At 36.9% G+C, this 26,099-nt stretch overlaps 2 protein-coding genes across 5 annotated transcripts; both read left to right on the top strand.

Annotated features, from left to right (window-relative positions):
- Positions 1-1,737: 1,737 nt before the first annotated feature.
- LOC125847293 (uncharacterized) lies at positions 1,738-14,030 on the top strand. 2 transcript variants are annotated; one of them, XM_049526949.1, is made up of 9 exons: positions 1,738-2,224; positions 3,055-3,160; positions 9,438-9,530; positions 9,613-9,808; positions 10,841-11,019; positions 11,842-12,092; positions 12,566-12,735; positions 13,494-13,669; positions 13,756-14,030. In XM_049526949.1, exons 1-8 carry the CDS (start codon positions 1,843-1,845, stop codon positions 13,659-13,661), a joined length of 1,545 nt encoding a protein of 514 aa, XP_049382906.1. In that variant the 5' UTR covers positions 1,738-1,842; the 3' UTR covers positions 13,662-13,669; positions 13,756-14,030. The 2 variants fall into 2 exon arrangements, with proteins under 2 accessions (XP_049382906.1, XP_049382902.1); XM_049526945.1 differs by having other exon boundaries at positions 13,494-14,030.
- A 1,191-nt stretch (positions 14,031-15,221) lies between these two features.
- LOC125868171 (uncharacterized) lies at positions 15,222-25,402 on the top strand. Of its 3 annotated transcripts, none has more exons than XM_049548798.1 (9): positions 15,222-15,347; positions 19,834-20,158; positions 21,089-21,214; positions 21,293-21,332; positions 21,423-21,505; positions 22,547-22,615; positions 22,727-22,780; positions 23,206-23,334; positions 23,454-25,402. In XM_049548798.1, exons 2-9 carry the CDS (start codon positions 19,874-19,876, stop codon positions 25,086-25,088), a joined length of 2,421 nt encoding a protein of 806 aa, XP_049404755.1. In that variant the 5' UTR covers positions 15,222-15,347; positions 19,834-19,873; the 3' UTR covers positions 25,089-25,402. The 3 variants fall into 3 exon arrangements, with proteins under 3 accessions (XP_049404755.1, XP_049404764.1, XP_049404747.1); XM_049548807.1 differs by having other exon boundaries at positions 15,233-15,324; XM_049548790.1 differs by lacking the exon at positions 15,222-15,347 and adding an exon at positions 15,458-15,629.
- Positions 25,403-26,099: the final 697 nt, after the last annotated feature.

Raw genomic sequence — 26,099 nt, 5'->3', positions numbered from 1 at the left:
ACAATAATATATTCAGTGAAATCACTAAGTAGAACTTGTAAATGAGAGAGTGTACGCAGATCTTATCAATATCTTGTGGAGGTAGAGACGTTGTTTTCGAAAGACCCTTGGCTTAAGTGCATTAATCTCAAGTAAAAGAAGAAGAAGAAGACGATGAAGAAAACATAACAGTTAATAAGAAAAAACATTATAAAATCTACAAGAAAGAACAATAACAACAACATAGATACAAAACATCGAGTGGGAATAAATTTTTTTTACTAAAAAAAAATCTGATACACTAAACTTTCTTTATCATAAAGGCCTAAAGAAATTAAAGACCTGATAACAAGAGTCTATTATATACAATTTAACCATATATTTATGCAAAAGTTGTCTATGATCTCTTAATCACGTGACAATAATTTTATTAGTTACGATTGTTACTATATTATTTTCTTTTAACACTTGGAAGTTCTTGAGTGATCCAAGTTGTAGCAGCCAAGCTGGCGAGAAGATACTAGCTTCAGATTCTAATAAGCTCTACATATATATAGACCCTACTAGTTGTACTCACTTCTACAATGGACACGTGGTAAGTATTTATTCGCACTTATTTGCGTGTTAGCATGGGCCCAACAAATTATATTAAAAGTGGCATTATATGTATTTTTTTGTCATATGACATATTTTCTTTTTTAGTTAGTCTCAAAAAATGACACATTATCGTATTTTATAAATGATTCATAGCGTTATCAATATTTCATTCATATTGGATTCTACTTATTTGACAAAAAATCTTTCATTGTCTTGGACCAAACTATCAACAGAAAAACATCTGTAAAATACCTTTAAAATTTAGATATTGAAATTCCAAAAATGTCCTCAACGTGAAAGCATATACATCGATAAAAGAAGTTCTTGTTTCTAACTTCTTATTATCATTGATATATTATATCAAGTAATTTACTCTTAGCCGTTAAATAGAAAGAAAAAAAACGAAATTGAATTTTTGAATTTCAAGATTCTAGAAAATGCAACAAAGTTATAATTAAATGATATAAATATGTGTTAATGACACATATCTTGCGTCCATGTTGCTTTTCTTTATATATTAAATGTAATCAAGTTTTTATTAAGACACGTCGTGAGGATGAGAGAGTGACGTTTTAAGAAAAACGCGCTAATAAAACATTAATTTCTCATTCAATTTAATTTTTATACACTGATTTTTTAAAATAATTCTCCATATTATCAAGTTACATAAAAATAATTAGAGCTAATCGCCTATAATAAGTACACATTAGTTATATAATGAATAATGCTAGTAACTTGCTATAACATGTAGTGATATCATTATTAACGATACATATCTACGATTACCTAAGTCATTTATTGACAATTTTGGCATAACCATATATCAATAACATGTAAACCTTATGAGGATTGACGCTTGTTAAAACATTATTCAAAATCGTGAAATTAATTTGTTATTCCTTATCTTATGAATATTTTTGTATTTTGAGATCCTAAACGAACGAATTTCACTTTTTTCACAAAATGTTATTCTCTAAATATATTTGTAACCTTATTAGGATAAGCAATATTATTAAACCGATGAGAACAACAATCAAATAAACATTTTGAATTAATCTTTGCCATGATTAGGAAAATATATGTTTATATTTTTAATGATTAATTTTTTTATCAAATAAAGCAATATTTTTTTTTTTAAAAAAGGAAAATTAGATTTGCTTAACTAACATTTCAATTTCCCGTTTAGCATTATTATACACAATCGCCGTCCTAAATTCTCCGACGAGCTAAAGCCGCCGTTAACCTCCTTTCTCCGCCGCCGGTGAAATGGCCGGAAAATCCTCCGCCGATCTCCAATATCACCACACTCGTCTCGTTCTCAAATGCGCCGTCATTTCAAGGCTCGTTCTAATCTCCCTAATAGTTCTATGGAGATCACTACTCAACCCTTACGATACCTCCGCTTCGATAAACCCTAGCTGCCTCTCCAACACCACGTCCATTATCGGTTTGTTTTCCGGTTCAAATTCTTACTTGAAATCCGACTCGCCGCCGGTTCTCCTCCCGCGATTGGCATCGGTGATCGAGGATAGCATTGTTTGGGATAGTGTGTACTTTGTACGAATTGCGCAGTGTGGATATGAGTATGAACAGAACTACGCCTTTTTTCCTCTGATTCCGATTTGCATCTCTTTGCTTTCACGAACCGGTAATTCTCTTTTTTTTTAATCATTTTGTGGATTAATAATACTAGCATATTATAATTTATAAGCATGCACGCATTTTTATCATAAACATACTTCTGTACTTTCGTTTTAGCTGCTCTTGGTGTGTGTTACTCGAGCTGAGGTTCTTTCCGAAACAACCTCTCTACCTCCTCCTCGAGTCGTTCCAAAAGGCAATTTGTATTTGTTATCGCATTGAAGCATAAAAAAATGTGTACTTGATGGTTGTTTTTGTGAATGCAAAAATTTAAAATGCTTTATAAGCTAATTGCATTAAATGCTTATTGAAGAAGTGCTTACGAAGACTTTTAAAAAGTACTAGTACTTTTAGAAACATCACTTGAAAAAGCACTACTTGAAAGCAGCCGTGCGCCCAAACAGACGCTAAGAGAGACTATGTAAGCTACTTAGCTACAGGATTGACATTTCATAGTAATCAACATACGTAGTGTAATCCCACTAGTGGGGTCTGGAGAGAATAACAAACTTTACCCCTATCTTGGAAAGTAGAGAGACACATTTCATGACATAGATATAGATAAACATGGTGTCACTATTCCTCTAAGCATAAAGGCTCTAATAGAGACTATGTAAACAACAAGATTGACATTTTACAGTATATATATAGATAAACTGTGAAATCAATGATCTGTTACATGTCATGTTTCAAAAGTTGTATCTTGCTCATTAAGAATGATGCTCATCGTGCAGGTATTTTTCATTTTCCCGTTTTCATGGTGAAGTCAGCATTTTTATTTTTTTGCAATTGTTACTTCTTAGATTGAGAAAAATCCTCAAATGTTTGTTTTTGCAGTGTTTGCCCCATTGATACCTTTTATTGGACAGAGAGCTGTTCTTGGATTATCTGGTTATGTGCTTAATAGCTTTGCATTTGTTTTGGCTTCTTTTTATCTTTACAGGTAATGTCCAATTTTGTTTTAGTAAGTATTACTTCTTTATGAAAGTATGTTCCTTCATCTGTCATGTGGAGAAACTTCTAGGTTTAAATTAAGAATTCAATGCCACAACATCTCAAGAATTGGATAGCAAGGACTCTTAAAATTTCCACGTTAGTGCATGAAAGTTGATAAGTTGGATTGACACTAAACATGTAACTATTTTGCAGTATGTAGAATTTTGACTGTGGAGTCAGTTTATGACTTTGAAGAGATATTGTTGGCCATTGATACATGAAAATGAAAGACCTCCTGACACTTGTATTTAAGACCCTTATTGATATCACAATTAGTTCTATCTCACTATCACTGATTTGCCGGAACATCAAGGATGGTCTTTATAAGTCAAAAGCTATGCTTTGGGATATCTTCATGAAAATGAAAGACCTCCTGACACTTTTATTTAAGACCCTTATTGATATCACAATTAGTTCTATCTCGCTATCACTGATTTGCCGGAACATCAAGGATGGTCTTTATAAGTCAAAAGCTATGCTTTGGGATATCTTCAAAAGTATAAGGGAAAAGGTCCTGATTTACCCCTAAACTTTATGATTTGGAGCTGATATACCCTCCGTTTAAAAAATGGCTCATATATGCCCCTGCTGTTATAGAAATGGCTCATATATGCCCTTTTACTTAACAGAAATTTTTTTTTTTTGGTAACAACTGTAAAATATTACCATAACCACCAAAGAACATATACAAATAAAAGAGCACCTATTTCTGAAACAGAGACTAGGCCTCCAACAAAACAAAATACCTAGTTACATAACAAATGCTGAATAAAGTGTCTACATTTATTTGCTCTCTTAGAACTACTAAGTAAGTGTAATCTTTCACTGATTTCCTTCTTTATCTGTGTTACTACCTCTTCCGTATGTACACGTATGTCTCTAAATCTCCTCCAATTCCTAGCACGCCAAGTGTGGTATATGATTGCTCCGCAGATAGCTGCCATGATCTCTTTTTTGAATTGCTTCCAACGATTCCCTTTTATGTTTTCCAGGACCTGTACAATACCAATATTATGCACTGGTACTTCTGTCCATTGGTTCATAGCTTGCCACACAGTTGATGTCCATTTGCAATCTTCAAATAGATGAACATTAGTCTCCATTACTTTTTCCTCACATAAACAACATGCAGTATCCTCCACATGAATCTGCAGTCTCAACTTTCTTTCCTGTGTGAGTAATCTTCCTTGAACTGCTAACCATGTCATGAATCTATGCTTTGGAATAGCCATTGATGTCCAGACTAGTTCAGCAATATTCCATATAGGCTTAGTACCCATGAGTGCTTGATAGCTCTTGGTAATAGAATACTTACCAGTTTGAGTCAGCATATATCTTCTGTGATTGTACCAGCCCTGCATGTGCTCTTTGAGTGCATTAATTTTCCTCCAATACCAGCTACAGTCAATAGGAGTTTTATGAGTCCATATTGAAGTGTCATTCTTCATATATATGCCGTGAACTCATTTAACCCACAATGACTCTTTGTTAACTATAATTTGCCACAATAATTGTCCCACAGATGCCTTGTTCCAATTACTACAACCTTTAATATTCAAACCACCTTGTCTTTTTGGAAGACACACTTTATCCCATGCAACCAATGCTACCTTCTTCTTTTCAGCACTGCTTCCCCATAGGAAATCTCTACATATCTGATCCACTTTCATTGAGAATACTCTGAGGAAGGATGAATACTGCTCCCCAAAAACTATGAATTGAGAACAGTACTGCAGTAATCACTTGCAATCTCCCTGCATATGAAAGTTGTTTAGAGTATGTTACTTTTATTCTGTGAGTAATCTTGTCTATCAGGGACCAACACTCAATCTTCTTCCATTTCTTGGGTGACAAAGGGAGTCCTAGGTATTTAATTGGAAACACACCCTCTGAGAATCCAGTTCTGGCTAGAATTTGCATTTTGACCCTCTCATCTACCCCAGCTAGGTACACATTAGATTTCTCCAAATTGGCCTCCAAACCAGTAGCAGCATTGAAATGAGCTAATGCTTCCATCACTCTATTCACTGAGTCCACATTTCCTTTGCAAAAAATCATCAGATCATCAGCAAATATAAGGTGTGTAAGTTTCAGTTTCTTGCACATTGGGTGGTACTTGAAGTCTGGTAATTGACTCATTGTATGTAGTGTTCTAGACAGGTACTCCATCACAAGTACAAACAACAAAGGAGATATTGGATCTCCTTGCCTCAATCCTCTTCTACCTGCAAAAAACCCATGGCTTCCCCCATTTACTTTGACTGAGAACATGGTGGTTGTTACTCCCAACATAATCCACTTCACAAACTGTCCAGGAAACCCAAAATAAATAAGTACTTCCTCCAGGAATTCCCAACTAACCATATCATATGCTTTCTTCAGGTCTATCTTCATAAGACATCTAGGAGATGCATTCTTCCGATTGTAATGTCTCAAGATATCATGGCAAATGAGTACATTATGCATCATTGATCTTCCTTGGACAAAAGCTGATTGGTTCTCTGCAACTATAATACTAATAGCTGATTTCAGCCTACTACAAATTAATTTTGATATGCACTTGTAAATGACATTACAACAAGAGATAGGTCTGAATTGACTGGCAAATTCAGGCTTGTCAATCTTGGGAATAAGTGCAATACTAGTTGAGTTAATCTGCCTCAGAATCTTGCTGTTCTGGAAAAATTCTAGCACTGCATTTGTAACATCTTCTCCCACAATAGGCCAAGCTGATTTATAAAATCCACTTCCAAATCCATCTGGTCCAGGGCTTTTATTACTATCTATCTGAAATATTGCCTTCTTCACTTCTGCTGGCTCAAAACTCTTAATTAATTCACACTGTTGTTCCTCTGCAAGCACCATTCCTTTCCTTATTAGTTCCCCATCTGCTGGCCTTCTATTCACTGTCTTATTGCCCAGAATTTCCTCATAATACTCCACAAATAGTGTTGCAATGACAGCAGGGTCAGTTTGCCAGTTTCCTGATTTGTCTCTCAATTGTGTTGTGGCATGCTTCAACTTTCTATGTTTAATGACTGAGTAGAAGTACCTAGTATTATCATCTCCCAGTCTTATCCATGTAGCCTTGCTTCTTTGTTGTAAGAATATTTCAGCCATATATGAAGATCTTCTGAATTTCTGATACAGTTGGCTCTCACCTTTTTGATATTCTACATTACTTGGATCTGTTTGTAGTTTTATCTGAGCCTGTTGCAGCTTGGCCCTATCATCATTTGCCTCACTCACTATATTTTGGAAAGCTTGTGAGTGTAATACTCTCAACTTCTTTTTGAGCAACTTTAATCTTCTCACTACCTTGTACATCATACATCCCTTTATATTTACATTCCATCCTTCTTGTACTATCTCCTGGAACTGTGGATGCTTGCTCCATACATTACAGAACTGGAAAGACCTCCTGGTCTTATATTCCTCAGTCAACATCACTTTTGCTGGACAATGATCACTAATACCCTCAGGTAAGAATAAGGCTTTACAACAAGGCATTGTATCCAGCCAATCTCTATTAATGAATATCCAGTCTATTTTTGAAAAAATTCTATGCTCTTCATGCTTGTCACTCCATGTATATCTATTCCCCTGAGTTGGAAATTCCATCAGTCCACATTCAGTCACACATTCATTGAAATCCATGATTTCAACCCAAGTAACAGGGTTGCCTCCTATTCTGTCATCTGCACTCAACATGGAGTTGAAATCACCTACCACCAGCCAAGGTTTGTTACAACTTTTGCTTTGAGTTAATAAACTTGCCCACAAATCCTTTCTATCTTCCTTGTTGTTAAAAGCATATACATATGTTATTTCAAAAGAAAGTTGCAGGGGAATAAACATAGCCTCACATGTAATCTGTTGAGCAGTCATACTAATGAGTGACACTCGATAGTAATCTGGCCTCCATGTAACCCATATTCTACCATTATAATGTCTTTCCAAGTTTGTCATATATTCCCAGCCAACAAACATATTATCAGCCAATTGTCCTATCTTTCCACTCTTTATTTTTGTTTCCAGTAGGCCTATCAAGCTTACCTTTTCTTCATTGCAAAGGATTTTAACTTCCTTTTGCTTATTAGGGCCATTCAGACCCCTCACATTCCAGCTGAGGATATTAACCATTTCTAGACTTAAGAATAGTCTGTCCACCCACTTTCTCTGCATCAACTTTCAACTCATTTTTCCTTTGTAGTACCTGAAAAGAATTCATGCTTTCTATCCGAGATGACTGACCTGGAGGTGTCCTTGGAGGAGATTTCCCTGTTCTAGCTGGAGTTTGCCATTCTTTCATGTTGTCAGGTGTCTTTTTGTTCTCTTGTTGTCCCTTATCTTGATGTTGTATCACTATGCCAATTTGACCTTCTTTAGTTTGCCATTGTTTATTTTGTCCTTCCCCCTTACCATTTATCTTTGGAGGATGTTGAGTATTTTGAGGCCCTTTCTTCTTCAATCTACACACTTCTTCCTCATGACCATATTTATTGCAAAACTTACAAAGTATTGGCTTCCAATCATACTGCACAGATTGTTCAACCAAGTTGCCCTTCTCATTTTTGAACTTCACTACATCCGGTAGTTGTGTACCCATTTCCACCTCAACCAATATTCGAGCGAAATTTAGACCATTCCTAGCCTCCGTGTTATGATCCACCATCATTGGTTTGCCAACCAAGCTTCCAATCTTACTTAGTCCAGCCTTGCTCCAGTATTTGAAATCAAGCCCTGGAAATTTAATCCAGATTGGTACAGTTTGTAATTCCTCTTTAGTAAATTCTAGCTCCTTTGTCCATTCCTTTACTATGAATGGTTTGTTGTCAAAATGATAAATCCCTCCCTGTAACACCTCTTGCTTACCAATAATTGTCTCAAATCTTACTACAATCACCCCATTTTTTAGCATTGCCACTTTATCAATTCCATGTTTCCCCCATAGCCTTTGAATGTACCCCTGTATCACCTGAAATGGAGGATGTGCACCCAACACGTAACATACCACAGCATTTCCCCAATACATAATCTCAGATTCTATATCTTCCAGTTCTATTTCAACAATATCCCCCTTCTTTTTTGGAGGAACAAATTCCAGTTTGTACCCAGCATTAGACAATTTTGCAATATCAAAGTTATCCCAAATTGATTTAGGTTTACCTGATGATGCAATTTCTTCTTCCACTTCATCCGCCCATGACTGCTTACTCCCACTCGATTCCATAGGGCTCCTGTCACCAGTAGTCTGCATAATCCCCTTCCAGATGGTTGACGCTTGATTTTGTTGTTGTCTCACCATGTCCTTATTGCATGGTACTGTTTCATTACTCTGTGTCTTCTCTGTTGTACTGGGCATCCCGGTACCTATTGGAGCTTTGTTTTTTAGCTGCTTCGAAGTTAAATCCCCACTCTGCATACTCAATTCAACTACACCTTTAGATCCTACTGATTTGCTGCTCGATTCAGTTTCCATTTTACTTGTTTCAGTTGTATTCCCCTCTCCTTGACCTGGTTTTCGTCCTTGCTGTGAGTTAACCTTCATCTGCAGTGGGCAAACCCATAAAGTGTCTTGCAATTGAAGCAGCAATCATGAGAAATTTCTTAAACTTCAAAGCTATAAGCTCATGAATGATGTATTTGAATTTTGGACTTCAGATGTCCTTTGCATAATATGGCAAGAACACTTTTTATTTGTACATGGCTTCGCCCTGCTCAGCTGTTTCATTGTTCTTGATTTTCTATTTGGGTTATTTGGTGTAACGCTTTCATATAACATTCATTTACAAGATTTGACTGGAGTGATTGATGTCTCTAACTTAAATGTTCATTCAAGTTAGTTTGAAATTGATAGGGTAGTTTATATGAAATTTTGTTTGTGGAGAACATCACGGCATCATTGTGATTTAAACTAAACTCAAATATGAATTTTTGGAAGTTGTGCAAGTTTTTGAGATGATTTGAAGGCCAAGTGTGTTAATTGAGCTATCTCATAGTCCTTTGATGGTTTCTGGATAGTTATTCTCCACTTGTTTGCACAAACTACACAATTGATACTTACATATTCATAATGATATGCTATATTCATTCTTATATAATACATTAGATGATATGTTATATTCATTCTTATATAATACATTAGATTAACACTGTCTTTGCACATTTATGAATTTATTTGCTTTTTTTAATCTACTTATCATTATGTTATTGCTTTACAGGCTCTCAGCTATTATCTTGAAGGATTCCGAGGTGGCATTGAGAGCTACAATATTGTTTTGCCTTAATCCCGCCTCCATATTCTACTCATCAATGTATTTTCTTTTGTCTTGCCTTGCATTCACATCATATTATGATGACTTGCATATGAGTATGTTCTGTGCTGTCTGTTCACAGATATACTGAGAGTATATATGCTTTGTGTTCCATTGGAGGATTGTATTATCTCATGAGGGGTTCAAATAACATTGCAACACTTTGGCTTGCTCTCACTGGATTTGCAAGGTCGAACGGAGTGCTTAATGCAGGCTATATTTGTTTCCAGACAATGCATAGGTCCTATAAAGCAGCTTTTGTTAGAAAAAGTGCTGGTGTAAGTTTTGTTCTGTTGCTGTTCTTTCTTTGACCAATGCAACTTTTTTTCTGGATCAGTGCTTAGTATGGTATGATTGTTCTCACGATATGAAGAAGTGGCAGAGGCTCATACTTAATTGAGCTGCACTGTTTACTGTTAGTTTGTGAAAGCTGTAGTTGGCACACTACTTCTTAAGGAGCTTCAGGGAGTTCTATTTAACTTGGCATGCCATGAGTGGTAACAAAATATACTCATGTATGATGGTTCAAGTGGGGCTGGGTTGGACCATCCATGAAACAAAACCAGATGAGCCTGTCAGGCTTTTCAACCATGACTTTTAAAGTAGGGTTACAGTTATTGCTCTAACCTCGAGAAGGTGAACTTTGAGACCAAGAGGGGCTTCTAATGTGAGATATATAAAAAAAAATTAAAAAAGAGGCAGAGGAGAGAGACTAAGGCATATCAAATTTACTCATTTTGTTGGCCAAAGGACAAATAGGAAAGGAATTAATATTGTGATTAATTCCTTACTTTGTACCTTCTTTTGCACCAATTCCTCCATCTCCACCCTTTTTATTCCTCTCATTATCTCCCTCAAATATTTTTCAAACTCAAACGCCTTACTATTCCTATCCCTCTCCTTTCCATAGATCAGTTTTCTTCTTTTGATCTGAAATGGCTTATCACCAATACTCTTGTTAAATCTCGTCTTTGTAAACTTAATGGTGGTTGAGCAAAGTTGTTTTGGAGTTTCATGCTCCTTACAGAATGCCCTCCTTGCCATATTATGTTGTACTATTTGACTGGAATGGGTGTTTAAGTTGTCAGTTTGACTGTTTTAGCATTTTATATTTGATTGTTAAAAGAACATAAAATTGTTGAATTCTGTGGCTTGCGTTATGTTTACTTTGTAGTTTTCATGATTATGAACTATCATTTGTTTGAGCATCAATTGTTCTCGGAATTCGACAAATATAGGATATAGCTTTAGAGAAAGTGATGTTTTGGTTGTTTAAGATTACTCAGACAAAATCTTCCACATGTTGCCAGGGGACCTTGCTAGTTCTTCTTTCTGGGGCTTTGCGTAGCTTATTTATCATTTCCCCATTTATTGCTTTTCAAGCCTATGGTTACTACAATATGTGTTTGGGAGGCACTTCAGATGAGATGAGGCCTTGGTGCAAGGCAAGACTTCCTTTACTCTACAACTATATTCAAAGTCGTTATTGGTATGTTGGTGCCTTTTCTACTTCAAACTCTCACTTGCCTCTTCCACATTAAATTTGATCTGGTAGATGTTAAATTACATTTGATCTTATTGTGCTGAAACTTTGGGTGTACAATTGTTTTCTTTTTAAGATTAATACCAGATCAATTTTTTATTTCTTGTACTTCTAGAAAGTCATAATACCCTAGAATAACTACTCAAGGTTTAGACCCATCGTTGCCTCTATATTCTCTGTTAATAATTTGAAAAGACAATGGCTTAAAAGCTACTTTGATCTTTCCCTCACATTCCAATCTCCTACTTTTAGCCATTTATATCATATTCTTTTATAATGTTTTCTTTTTTTGTTAATTTTGTGCAGAAAAATTCCTTAAGGTGTAGTTAAATTTTAACTTTTTGCAATCTATTTCAAATGAGATGCCACTTGGGTGGGGCTCTGGTGGGCCCCTATGACCTCAATGAACATTTATCTAGAAAGGAATTTCTCATTGGTGATTGGTCAGGCCAAGTGACCACCAGTTACTCACCCTGCGTAGCTGTGTATAATTTCTTTGGTAAGGAAAGGTGATGCCAGACCGTAGTTACAGGAAATAGGTTCATGTAAATGCTCATAGGTTCTTTAACTGATTTGTGATACCCAAGATAGTCGTTATTGATAGATATCATTCTCATGCATTGTTTTAGCTTAGACACCAAAAATATAAAGGAGAAAAAGAATAGAGAGAGTAGAAAAAGTAAAAGTAAATTGCCAGTATCCTCAGCTAAGTTCAATGTTGATTGCCGCCAAGAGCAGAGGCTGACTTTGCTGTTTCTTCTTTCTCAGGGGAGTGGGTTTCTTAAAGTATTTTCAAGTAAAACAAATTCCAAACTTTGTTCTTGCATCTCCAATATTATCTCTTTCACTCTGCACAATCATACATTATGTGAAGCTATGGCCTGAGGTTTTTGTCTCACTTGGTTTTCGGGAATCCTCTCCAAATAAAGAAAGTGCTGCTTCATCCATGCCTCTGGGGAGAAGTGCAGGATCCAAGAGTGTTGGCTTTCCATCGGAAAACAGATCTGTTGCCGGGCAAGGTATAGCTTGATACGTAAATCATTTCCATAAGATGTATGATTTTATCATGTACGAGAGGAAGTTTCTGTTTTTCTGATTACAACTAACGACAGACCATCAATTTTGTGGTCTAGTATATGGGCCACTGCTAAATTTTACTAGCTGGTATAACAAAGACGGTACTCTGCTTATGATTGAGCATTTTGAATGATGTGCGGTTATGCATTGAATTCAGATACACTTGCCCACACTTGTAGTTTTCCTTGTTCCACATTTCCTTTCAATGTTTGCATTCCATTTAAACTTCTAATCCTTGCTGTTGCTGCACTTTGTGATGAGATGTACATTGTTATCTGTGAATTAATATGATTTTATTTCTTTCCAACTCATATAAAAATGAGTGGTTATATGTTTCATCACATTCTTATAGGGACTCAATTTCAAAATTTTGTAATGTGAAGATAATGCTCATTGTGTACTTCACTTTTGATAGGTGACTCTCTTAGACGGCGAAAACCAGCTGTGAGAGAAGAGAACTACGTGGTACAGCCATCAGAAGATGAAGCATCAGAGAATCCAGGATTGAAACCAATTATTCTTGTTCCCTTCATTCTACACCTTGTGTTCATGGTTGCAACGGCTTTTTTTGTCATGCACGTACAGGTTGGCTGACCTCTTTCCCTTTTTCTAAAGTGACGTGATTACTAGGAGTGAATTTTCCTAGCTTTTGGTTTAATGGTGGGATAACTATTATTGAACTGAATCTTTCCCTTTAGTATTTCCAATTAGCCCAACCCTTCTCCTTTTACTAAACGTAAGTTGAACTAACTTAAATATACAACCCATCTTCCCTTTTAACCCCCTTTTTACCTCAGGAATAATTGCAACAAGGAATTTTGCCTCCATATTATACTTTTCCCCTTTCCAGCTATTTTAAGTCCCTTTGCTCAGTCGAAGATTAGATTTGCGAGTAATAATTAGCTTTTTCTGTTTTTCTTTTATTTTTCTTGTGGAGAAAATAGTGAGAAAATCTCTGCCACACTCTAATTAAGTTCTGCAAAATCTTGAATTATTTGAAATTAGAAGATTTTGTGTGGGAATGAAAGAGGGAAAAGTTCTTGTAATCTAAACACAGACTTAACTTCTTCTGGGGAGTCTTGAGTTCTTCAGCTGATGAACTTCTTTCATGTTCTGGTAACGGACATGGTTTATACTTTCGTGCTCACATTGTCCTCTGGCACGAAATGATTATCTCCCTTCTCCACTTTTTCCTTTTGTGCATCAACTCTGCCTTCTGAGTATGAGAATCTGAATCTAGTTGATTGAAAGTTTTAGTTTCATCTTAAGTTAGGAAGTTTGTCAACCTAGATAAACACCCTGGGAAAAACCTATATCTGACTCTCTTCCGATCACTTTGACAGGTTTCAACACGATTCTTATCTGCCAGCCCTCCTCTCTACTGGTTTGGCTCATATGTCATGACATCTCCTCATCTCAGCAAGAGATGGGGATACATTATTTGGACATATTGTGCAGCTTACATCTTGCTCGGCAGTTTGCTCTTCTCTAATTTTTACCCCTTCACCTGAGACGCGTGGTAAGTTAAAGCTGAACTTTCTTTTTGTCTGATTCACCATAATCTCCTCCTTTTTTGAAGTATCATATCCGATGGCTACCTTGCAGCAGCATCAGCTATTCCAGTTTTGACGATAAAAGTAGAGTAGAGGTGTGGATACTGGTTGAACAGTTTGCTTTCTTCGCATTCAAACCTTGAAACTCTCCGCTTTGACATGATGTTCTGATTTTACTTGAACTAGAATGATTCAATAGACAACATGAATGTAGCAAAACCAATTTTGCTTTGCATATGTAACAGTTTGTAACTATAAAGTTGTTTCCGTATTAGTCATACGTCACATGTTTTAGCCGTGAAATTAGTTACTGATGCTTGTATCAGGGCAGACTATCTAATAGCACATTCCTTTGGACCCGGCCCTTCAGGCTTCTTGGACCCTTTGTAAACGTTTGATACTTGTGCACTGAATTACTTGATGAGGTTCATTTTTTTTCCCATGACTTTTTCAGAAATGAAGAGGACTCCGGACGGAGCAATGGTAAAATTATCTCCGTATAATTTATAAGTCACGAGCTAAAGTCGTGGAATCACATATGCTTTTATTAGTGCAGATGGTCTACATTTCACCATTTTGGGGTGTGACTCTTCTTTCCTACTTGAACATGGGATGCTTCGGGCTATATGTTCGTATAATTTATGGTTATAATGATCTTTTTACTTTTAAAACAACACATTCACCCATTTTGCATTTGTAGTGTCATAAATGTTATCGAAAAAGTATCCACAGTTCGACAATTTTTATTTTTTTTAATAAGTTAAACTATTTGAAGAAAATTAAAAGGAAAAATCGAATAGGATAAAAAACTAATGGATTGATAGATAAATAAATATAAATAGATGTAAATTTGACATTATACTAAAATATGTCAATTGATTTTTATAAGGAAACAAGATTGTTAATTCTTCGGACAATATTCATTTTTTCCTCCTTTTAATATGGTATTCGGCATACCGTATGTATTGGAGTCCAACTTAAATAGATTTTTGAGTTGCACTAGGCAAGTTTTACGCTATAAACTCGATTCAATGGTCATTGAGAGAGGATTGGTTCTATCATCTTTCAAACCAACTGAGCCATTTTAAAGGACAATAAAATCTTTTCTAACGTAGGAATTGTTAATTATATTTGGATAATATTTGTTTTTCATGTGGTGTTTGATATTTTCTTTGAGCCACGATTAAATCAAAATTCGAGCAAAAAAATTTCACATAAAGGTAATTGTCTATTATATTTGAAAAATTGGATGAGAGTCACAAGACTAATATTTTTAATTTTCCATTTCATGTTCAATATTTGCTTTGTGGCGTAACTAAATTTAGATTCTAATCGAAAAGTACCACGAAATCAAACTATAGTTACCACTCCGACAAAATCTTTATCCATATTTAAGCAATCTAGTACGTGTTGCTCGTGAAAGATGACATATATCATATGAAATTAATCGAGATGTACTCAAGCTGACCCGAACACCATATATAAAAAATAAAATAAAAAATGGACCAATAGAATCATAAACCCTCTTCCATTAACCCCAAAAAACCCAAAGTTCTTCGCTCGTTACTCGTCAATCATTCAAGCTTCAATTTTCATACAAGATTCTTCCGAAATCCTCAGAGTACATTTCTAGCGATTCTCTCGGTAAAAAATGTGTTTTTTCCTGCGTTTTGGTGCAAACAATGACATGAGGTTGTCATATTTAAGGTTTTTCATGAGGGGTTATGGGTGGTTTTGTTGTTATACGTTTCAAGATTCAGTTTTTTGTTCTTGTGCTGTTGTTAAATATTGCTGTTTTCTTTCTGTGTGAAATGGTTTGGTAGTTTGATTTTGTAAAAATGAAGGTTTGGATGTTGTAGATTTTGCTTCCTATGTGGTTGAGGAAAGTGGAAAGTGGAAAAGTTCAGTTCAAGTGATTCTTTTGAGGTTTTGTATTTCTCTTTCTTAGTAAAAATGTGACATGGGTTTTTGATATTAAAGGTTTTCTTTGGTTATGGGTGGTTTGTTGTTGTCTATATTTTTCTTCCTTTTTTTGTTTTTTTTGTAAAATCAAGATTCAATTTTTTCCCCCTTGTTCTTGTGCTATTCAGCTTTGACTTAATGAGGACTTGACTTTAGATAAGAGAGTATGGAGGTAGTGGATTATGGTAGAAGAGTAGTACGTAGTTAAACTTTGACTTGCGTTATGGTGGGATTAGGCTTGGTGGGAGTCTGGGAGCACTGTATCTGGCGTAGTGTTAGTGTTATACATGTAGGTTCTTGCTTCTGATATCTGTTACCATTTGTTATCTATTGTGTTTCTATTACCACATTATTTCGCTGTTGTTTTGTTTGTTTTTTCTGAATGCTCTGTAGTGCTTTCTTCACTGCCGTATTCCCTTTTTTCATAAATACTTTGATTTGAGCACTTGTTCGAGGGTGTTTCGGAAACAACCTCTCTATCTCCATGAGGTTGGGGTAAGGTCTTCTTACACTCTACCCTCTCCAGATTACACGGGGCATGTTGTTATTGTTCTTGTGCTATTCCAAAATATGTTGTTTCCTTTCTGTATGAAATGGTTTGGGGGTTTGGTATGGAAAATGAAAGTTTTAATGTTGTGGATTTTGTTTCATTTATGTTTGAGGAAAGTGGGAAATTCAGTTTGTGATATTACAATCTGTTTGATGGGGGTTAGTTGATGGATGATACAGTATCTTAATATCCCCATCTGTTCATGAAGAGTTGTATGCTATGTAACCTTTGGGGAAAAAGAAAACAAAACAAAAAAAGAACTATGTATGCACACTAGATTTATAGCATGTTTGGCCAAGCTTCTAGGAAGCCAAAAGTTTCTTCTTTGAAGTGCTTATTTTAGAGAGTTGAGATATTTGGCCAAGCTTTTAATGGAAAAGTCAGTGTTTGTGACTAGTAGTAGAAGCTGAAAAAAAAATGGTTCTTCCCTGGAAGAAGCACTTTTGGTACCTTGGACAAGCACAAATTGTTGCTCTTATATTGACAAAAGTGCTTTTCAAATTAATTTCCCAAACACAAACAGTTAATCTTCAAAAGTACTTGGCCATACATGCAATAACACTGGCATTAGGGTGTTCACAGTTTTAAATGTTTGTTTTGAGTTTTATGTCTGTTTAGGAGCATCTTCTGAAGTTAGGGTTTTATAGCAGTTATAGTAGAAAATCAGGGGTCATAGAATTCTCAATTCTGTAATTAGTTATGTGCGTACTATGTATTCAAACATCATCATCATTGTAAGCTCATGTATATTGAATCCATAGCAACGCAAGTTGATCAGGAACTAAGCTGTACAAAAGGCATTTTTCTGTTTTTAAAAAATGCATCTGAAGAAACAAGATTGTGAAGATTGGCGGAGAATTGGTGTGCACATTATTCGTATTTCAGCTTGAACTTAGGTCTTTGAGTTATAAACAAAGAATATATATATATATGCAAGTTTTTTTTTTTTGAAAAGGTATCTTGTATTATAAACACAGGAATACTCAGGATGTATTCCAGTAATACTTACAATCAGAAATACAAAAGTGTTGCTGTTTTCCTATGAACTCCTTAAGGACTCTAACATACTAGTGATATCCTCATCTTCATGAGGATATTCATGTTTACACCAAAAATAGAAAAGAGCTAAACATTTCAGCTTCATCTTCTCCATAGAGCAGCTCTTGTTCTCAAAACATCTTTGATTCCTTTCCAGCCAAATAGTCCACCAAATGCAGGCTGGGACAATCTTCCATCTCTCCCTATGCCCCGACTGATTTCCATCCCGATTCCAACATGCCAAAGCTTCCTTTATGTTTCCTGGCATAGACCAACTGATGCCCCTTTTATTGATGAAAATTTGCCAAAGTTTCACTGTCTCCTTACAGTGTAAAAAGAGATGATTTATTGTCTCTGTCTCACATTCACAAAAAAAACATCTGGAGCACAAATCGAGGCCCTTCTTCATACGGTTATCCTGCGTGAGAACAACTTGTTTTGCTAAGAGCCAAGTAAAACAGGCCACCTTGAAGGGCACCTTAACTTTCCGCTTGATTGAGTGTGCGTCCTCTGTGAGTTTCTGTAAGCTGTTCTAACTGAGAATCTCCCCTGTGTATCTGGAGCCCATAACAGTTTGTCTTCTCTGTTACTGAGTTCCTTGTATCGTTCCAGGACATTTAGAAATTCAACCATTCTATTCACCTCCCAATCATTTAAAGGTCTTCTGAACTTTAAATTCCAACCTTGAGCATCTCTCATTTCTTTGACAGTGGCCACTTTCTGTAGACTCAAGCTGAATAGGTCAGGGAAACTAGCTTTAAGTGAAGCTTGTCCCGCCCAAACTTCCTCCCAAAATAGAGTTTTTCCACCATTTCCTATCTTAATTGTGCACTTGTTTATAAGTTTTGTCCATAGATTCCTGATTGTCCTCCACACTCCGGTGCCATATGGTTGTGTTGCTATGTTGCTGATCCACCTTGTCTCCATTCCATATCTAGCCTTAATGGTGTCTTTCCACAGCGACTGTTCTTGTGATGCAAATCTCCACAGCCATTTCATTAGCAGGCTGTGGTTTTGTATTTTCAGATTCCTTGTTCCTAGTCCCCCTTCTTTCTTGCTGACTAAAACTTCATTCCACTTGACCAAGTGAAACTTGTGCTTATTTGGATCGCAGTTTCCTTGCCAAAGAAAATTTCTTCTAATGGCATCTAATCTGTCTCTTACACTTGTTGGCATAGGGTACACCGACATCATGTAGGTAGGCAAAGCATCAAGAACACTGTTGATGAGAGTAGCTCTGCCACCCAGGGATAAATACTGACTTTTCCAATTGGCAAGCTTCTTCTCGCTTTTCTCCAGTACATTGTTCCATATGCCTTTTGATTTGCTCTTATCTCCTAGAGGCATTCCCAAATATATTGTGGGCAGCTCCCCTATCTTTCCTCCCAGAATATTTGCCAGACTGTCAATTCTAGGTACCTCATTGACTGGATAGATGTAACTTTTGCCCCAATTAATGTGTAGACCTGAAGTTGCCTCAAACAATATCAATATTATTCTTAAAAACTTCAGTTGACTGATGTTTGCATCACAAAATATTAGCGTGTCATCTGCATAATGGAGATGTGAGATAGCTAGACTCTGTCTATCCCCCATGTTTGCATTGAAACCCCTTATCCAGCTGTTTGTCTGGGCTGTTCTTAGCATATCATTGAGACCCTCCATTGCCAAGATAAAGAGAAAAGGAGATAATGGATCCCCTTGTCTCAAGCCTCTCTCAGATGAGAAGAAACCTGTGGGAGAGCCATTAATCAAAACTGAAAATTTCAGTTATAAGAGGTGTCAAGGCTTAGACCTGAAAACAACAATATTCCCAATGTTAATCCCACAAGTCGGCCTTGAAAGGGTAGAATGTACGTAGACCTTACCCTAGCCCACAACTTTGTGGGGTAGAGAGACTATTTACGGTAGACCCTCGGCTCAAAACAAATGTAATCTAAGCATGATAGAAAGAAAAAAACTGGCAGCAAAATAGCAAGATAAACAAAACAAATGAAACAACATGTAATAGTTCTCCATTCCCGTCCTTGATGCACTTCACTTGGTCCATTAATTAGTGGTCTGTTTCATGTTTCTTATTCTCCTGACTTTGCCTATATTGTGGCAGTTATGTGCTCTAGGTAAAGCCTATGGAAGATTCGTTAAGGCCTAAAGTGTACTGATGACCTGCCTCATTCATTTTTAGTTGGTTTTTCTTAAAGATTTACTAGCTACGGAATCGTAAAGAGCTCCTTATGTTGTAAAAGGATAAAGAGCTCTTGTATGTTGTAATATCTATCTGCTACAAGGGGAAATGCTTTTCCTTGTACGTGTAGTAATAGCACAAGTAGTAGTTATAATGTAGCTTTTACTAGCTTAATTTGGTGGTATTGGGTGGAGTTTCAAATAGCTGCCTATGTTTTGTATCTGTGAGCTGTTGAACTAATCTCTGTTGATTTAGCTATCTAATGGTTTAATTACTTACTGTCAGAATTGGATAAAATATTAGATAGGTTACTTAGATTTTAATGTTTTTTTTCTTGAATCATTTGTTTGTTTTCAATTGGCTATGAATCACATTGGATTGATTTCTTGATGCAGGTGTTAATATACCGAGTACTGGGTGTTCTTAAAAGTAAACATGAGCACAAAACTTGAGCAGGCATCTAGCCACATTCAGACGGCTGCTTCATCTGCAACACCATTGAGTGGCCCAAAGATCTCTATGTTTGCCAATAAAACTGGATTTGTGATACCAAAAAACAAGTTAGCAGGTTCATTGGTTCCGGTATTTCGAGTAGGAAAAAAAGGAGCTAGTGATTCTGTAAATGAAGATAGCACTAAACAGGTGCAAAGGAAAACCAAATGGGGTCCTGATCTCACACAGGATACTACTGTCAGAAAAGCAAGAGCATTGGCATATCAGGTGCTTTAGAATGCTTTGCAATATATACCTATTTACATTTTCTCTCCTTTTTTAAGCTTTTTCTTGAAATTGAGAGATATATTGAAAGTAATACTTTATTAAAAGAACATTTTATTTTCTAGTTTTTTTTTTTTAAGTTCCGTTATAATTTCTTGCATCAGGAAGAAATGACCTTTATATTCTTCATCAGAAGAAAACAATCTGACATTAGTTCCAAACTCAACATCGTAGGGACGTGTTGAGATTACACAATCTTTTTTGTGCTTTATGTTTTGTGATCCTTAATATTACATCTATGCATGTGTTTCTCATATAGATACAGAGAATCGTAACAGGGCATGCCTTTCTTTTAGAAATCCACAACATGGACAAGGGAACTCCAAAACAGTAATAAGTTTTGTTTTACCATGTTAGGTTATGCGTAACTGCACTGCACATTTACATGCGTATATATGCAATATGTATACATATTATGTTACATTGATCAAACAGCTGAAAATAAAGTATGTTGCTCGTACTCCTCAAAAATGTTGACGGGTGCATGGCAGATCCTTCAAAAGTAGTGCATTTTTGGAGGACTTGACATGGGTGCGGCAACATTTTAGGGTAGTTCGAGCAACATAGAAATAAACTGTAATTACATTCACATAAATTTGTGCGACATGAGAATCATCCATGGTTTTCTTGTTCTTCTCAGTTTGATCGTTTCTTGAAGAACTTCATAACTCTATCAACTTCCCCCCAAGAAAAAACGTTTTCCATGCATTTATGGCCTCAATTATATTGATGGAGTATGGCTCGGTGGCCGTTAATAATTTCCCTTTGTCCATTGGGTCCTAAAAGACAGTGTAATTCTGTGTGAATTGCTTTTATTAATTTCCTACTCCAGGTGCCACTAAGTGATATTGCTGCCTTACAAATTTTGGGCAGAGTCGTGTGGATCAAATAACACAACTACTGAATTCTAGGAGTTTGGAGGGAGAAGGCAGCAAAGACTCATTATTAGCCTCTCCTGCTAAAGATCACGAGTCTTCAGATCATCAACCTAATGATGAGGTAAATTAAATCATTAAACTTTTAGTTGCAAATTTTGCTTGGGTTAGCTTCTAAAGCTGACGTCTTCTGTGGATGTAGAATGTGAGATCACTGGAACTTGAAAGACGGGAAATCATTGGTATGTTATGATTGATCCCTGGAGTCACTGACTTTTACTCTTCCATTATCAAATACACCATACATCTTATCTGTTTTTATTCATGTCCAGGGGAGATTCTAAAACTGAATCCCAGTTATAAGCCACCAGCTGGTTATAAGCCTGTACCAAAGGAGGCAAAAATTCCAGTACCTGTAAGTTAAACCCAGTTTTCTGGCACTTTGTGCTCTTTCTCTTTTTTTCTCGTTCCAATAGTTCTCCCGTTGGGTTCTGTGTGTTGATTCTTAAAATTTTAGAATTCTTATCAACTGGAACAAGATTAAGGATCATCTGTATTGCATTGGATTACACTTCTCCTCGGCTTAAAATTACTACTCTATTAACTACATTTACATTCTTATAAAACTTGAATATGTGTTGATATCAATGAGAATGATGGCCTGGCCTTGCAAAACAAGTTAGACAAACTATGGATTAATGGGAGACTTGTGGAGAAAATTGTTATTAGTTGTCCTTCTCCTCCCACCAATCCACGCTCCCACAGCAAAAAAGAGCAGGTTTAGATATGAAATGGCAGATGTGCACTTATTCATTGTCATGTCTTTTATTATATACTGATTCTGACTGCCACGAGCTAGGTGTTTCTTAGTTTATGTTTTAAGGGTTTTAATGATTCGATTTAGTTGTAAGCCATGTTTTACTGTTTAACAGGGAAATTTAGTTCAAGTTTAGTACAGGGTATTCACCTGGCTAAGCATCTCACGTGCTTGTGTATTTCAAACTGTAGCCTGTAATCGGTATCCAGATAGTGTAGAACTTGTGATATATTCCTAAAATGCTACCTATAAATGGTTTCATTTTTTGATTCATCTTTAAGTGACTCCTGCGAGTTCTTCAATGTAAATCATGCAGATGGAAACTATCTGACCTCTTATTTGGCCTTATTATTTGCACAAGTTTTTGTACTTTTTTAAGGTCAAGCTATATGACAAACTTAAAACTGTAGAAGATATAGTAATTAAGAGCCATGACATTATTTTATTACTGACTTTGTTGTCCTTTTAGAAGGTCAAGCTGTATGATACAAGCACAAAAATCTGAAAGCATATTAAATATTAATCAAGAGACATGACATTATTCCATCTGTTACTGACACGGAGTAAGACTATCCGTATTTTCACCAAAAGGGGAAGTGATAGATCCTCATGAGGCATCTCTATTTGTTCTCAATGCAGATCAAAGAACATCCCGGGTACAATTTTATTGGTTTGATTTTTGGTCCTGCTCATAAGCAACTGGAAAAGGTAATTGTTTCTAGCATCCAAGACCTTGGAGTTCTACTTATTTTAGTTGATTGCATAGTAAAATAGTGTTCCTGGTCAATATTGAGTGTTTCTGATTGTACTGAAAACCAGGAAACTGGAGCTCAAGTAAAGGTTTATGTTATTAAAGCAGATACTGGAGAGAAGGTAAAGTCCCTAATTCAATCCATCGTGTATATTTATATTCAGTGTGTCATCTAATTGTACAATTGCTGATGACCAATACTCTGGTTATAGCTTTGCATTCTTGGTATTTTTCAAACCTGTTTTGAATGCTTTTCTCGAGCCGAAGGTCTTATCCGAAAGTCTCTCTACCTTTCCAAGGTAGGGGTAAGGTCTGCGTACACCCCATCCTCCCCAGGCCTTATTTATGGGATCACGCTGGGTATGTTGTGTAGACTAGGCTGGAGACACCTATAAACTGTAGTTTATATGCAATCTATGTTCTACTTGCTCCTAGTATTAGATTATCATGTCTGGATTGTCAAGTCTCCTGTATGAGCTGCAACGACATATACCTATTGTTCACCTTGATTTCTTGAAAATTGACGGGTGTTTTAATCTGTCCCCAGGTAGAAGTTACTTCTGGTGAAAATGACTCTGGTGCTTATGAGGAAATGCATGTCCAAGTATCAGCGGAGACATATGAAAAGGTTGATGCTGCAGTTGCTTTAATTGAACTTCTGGTTACCCCAGCTTCAGTAAGTACACAGTAGTATGGTGTTTTACTTGGTGTTACTGTGAATACCAATGCGGCAATTCAGTTTCTCTTTTTTTTGGTGTATGTGTCATAAAGTTAAGTGTTCCATTTGGTTCTCAGATGACTCCTGCGGCCACAACCACAAAAGCCTCAGGTGATGGAGAAACTATTTCCGTTGAAGCAACACCTGCCCCGACTCCTCCTCCTGTAGTAAATCAAGGGATGGCTCAACCAGGTTTTGGAGCACAACCTGCTCAACTTCAAAGTCATTTTCAGCCATACCAAGGGCAATGGTTTCCTGGACCGACATCTCAGAATCCTGTACCTCGATTTCCAGGACCCGCTAACTCCGGGATTTCTTCAGCATCCCTGGTCAGCAACACTCACCAAGTATCACCGTCACCTACCAACTTGTCAAATACATCCTCACCCTTTGGTCCGCCACATGGTATGCAAGATGGCTTTGGTTCAGTTCCTCGAAACCCTTTTGTTCACTCTAGCCCACAGGCACCGCTAATGCAGCAGCAATATATGCCTTCCTCTCATTTTGGACAAATTGGTGGACTTAGACATCCTATACCATCTTTAGGGTCTACACCACCTCAACCCAATATGACTCTGCCTCAATTTTCTCAGGGCCAACCGAGTCCAACAGGGTTTCCGCAAGTTGTCAGACCAGTAATGTCTGCATTACCTCAGTCTGTCCCTCCTACAGCATATCCAGACCGACCATTGACCCCAGCTGGAAACTCCCCTGGATGGTCACAGTCACCATGGAACAACCAGACAGGTCAAGGTCCAAGCAACATGATTGCCATGGCTCCCCCCACGGTTTCCCCTCAAGGAAGTCATCATCTTGCTTCACGCCCAATGGGTGTCTCTGCAGCTCCGCATATAGATGTTTTCCAGGGACATAATTTAGCACCCCAATCATCTGGACCATCTCCATCAGCACATATGCCTCCTCCATTGCGTCCATCTTCAGGATCTACCCCTGCACATTTCTTGAACCACTCTGTGTCTAGTGGACAACCAATCAATCCAAATCTCTCACCTAATCCAGTTCCTGTAAGTTCTCTTAATATTAATTCTATGAGACCTACTTCCTTTGTAACTCCAAATCCACTGCAGCCCAATAGCGATTTTACATTCCAGCCTCACCATTCACAGAATCCAGCAGCTTCCAGGCTAATTAGTCAATTTGGATCTCAGGAACTTTCACCTTCGAACCAAATGATGCGCCCTCATCTACGACCAGCAATAGACAATCCAAATCCCCCACTTGTCATTCAAGGATTTCAAAGACCCCAATTAAACAATCAGATTAGTCAGCCAGGACCACCTATGTCACTTGACTTTGCTCGAGGACCTGCTGGCCCTCTCCCTCAATTTAGGCATCCGACATTTTCAAATCAGGGTATAGCTTCACCTACTGTCCCTCAAATGCAACCTATGAACTTTAGGCCAGCTCCAAATCATGTAGGTTCCTTCCCTCCTAGAGTGAACTCCATGCCTCTTCAGCAAAATAATCCAAATGCCATGCTTCGACCACAGAACTTTGAGGCTCCCAACAATGTCTTCTTCCGTCATGCTAGGCCTGCCTCTGGCTCCTCTGGAGCACATCAAATATATGACCCCTTCTCGCCCACATCTGTCCCTCGACATCCTCATCCTGGTGGTAATCCAGCAATGGCAGAAAAACAAGAGAATGATCCTGAATATGAAGACTTGATGGCCTCTGTTGGAGTTAAATGATTCAAACTATAGACCTCATGTTGATCCCACCCCCCACCTCCTCTAAAGCCTTAAAGTAAAATTCTATGCTGTCCATGCATCAGTGATAATGCTTAATATGCAATTTTTCTTATTGGGGGTCATAGAGACAGTAACCAACCCCTTCAATTCTCCTTGTATTGCAGAAAATGTTTTCTGATAGATATATATTACTGGAAAAGCAATGTATTTAGGATATGCATATACTTGCTTGGTGCCTGCTTGTTGAAGGAATGTGGGGTGGGTAGGGAATGGTGCACTAGCACAGTAAGTACTAATGCACTGATTGATATAGAGATTCCTCAATTTATGGGCATTTTAGTGTTTAGATACACTCTTATTCTCATATTGCTTGTATAAGTTGTATTAGAATTAATACTACAACGTTTGAATGGCAAAAGTATCTTTTCACTTTAATAAAAACTGATAATGAGTTTAGTAAGGCTTCTAGTAATGCAGAAGAAGCTAGTCAACAAATCTTTTTTTTGTTTTGTTTTTTTCTATACTTTGGTGTTCGATATTTGCGTTGGAGCCTGACTAGTATGTATTTATGCCGCATAGAGCCCCATTTGGGGGAAGCGCTCCCTACCAAAGATTTTTTCATACTCAAAGCTTGAATTCAAAACTTTTGGTTAAGGAAGCAACAACTCATCTATTGCACCACTTCCTTTGATGGTACTCAAAGATCTTCACTATGCTGGATTTCTCATGAGAATCTCTTTTTGTACTTTTTTTGTAAGAGTAATTTTTTTCCCAATATCTAGTTAGTGCACGAATTCAGCGAACAATGGACCTGCTTCTTTACTATTCTTTACTAAAATACGTTTTTTTTTTGTTTGTGATGGAATTCAAACTCGTGACATGTGTATAAAAAACCACATAGCATGCATCATTCTCTCACCACTCAGACTGAAGCTCAGGTGGCCAAGCATATATTTTGCACTTCCAACTAGACCACTGATTACATAGGCTCAGCACCATCTAAAGTTTCAT

The sequence above is a fragment of the Solanum stenotomum genome, chromosome 1 (assembly GCF_019186545.1).
Source record: "Solanum stenotomum isolate F172 chromosome 1, ASM1918654v1, whole genome shotgun sequence".
Lineage (NCBI taxonomy): Eukaryota > Viridiplantae > Streptophyta > Magnoliopsida > Solanales > Solanaceae > Solanum > Solanum stenotomum.
This window is presented reverse-complemented; position numbering and strand designations above follow the sequence as displayed.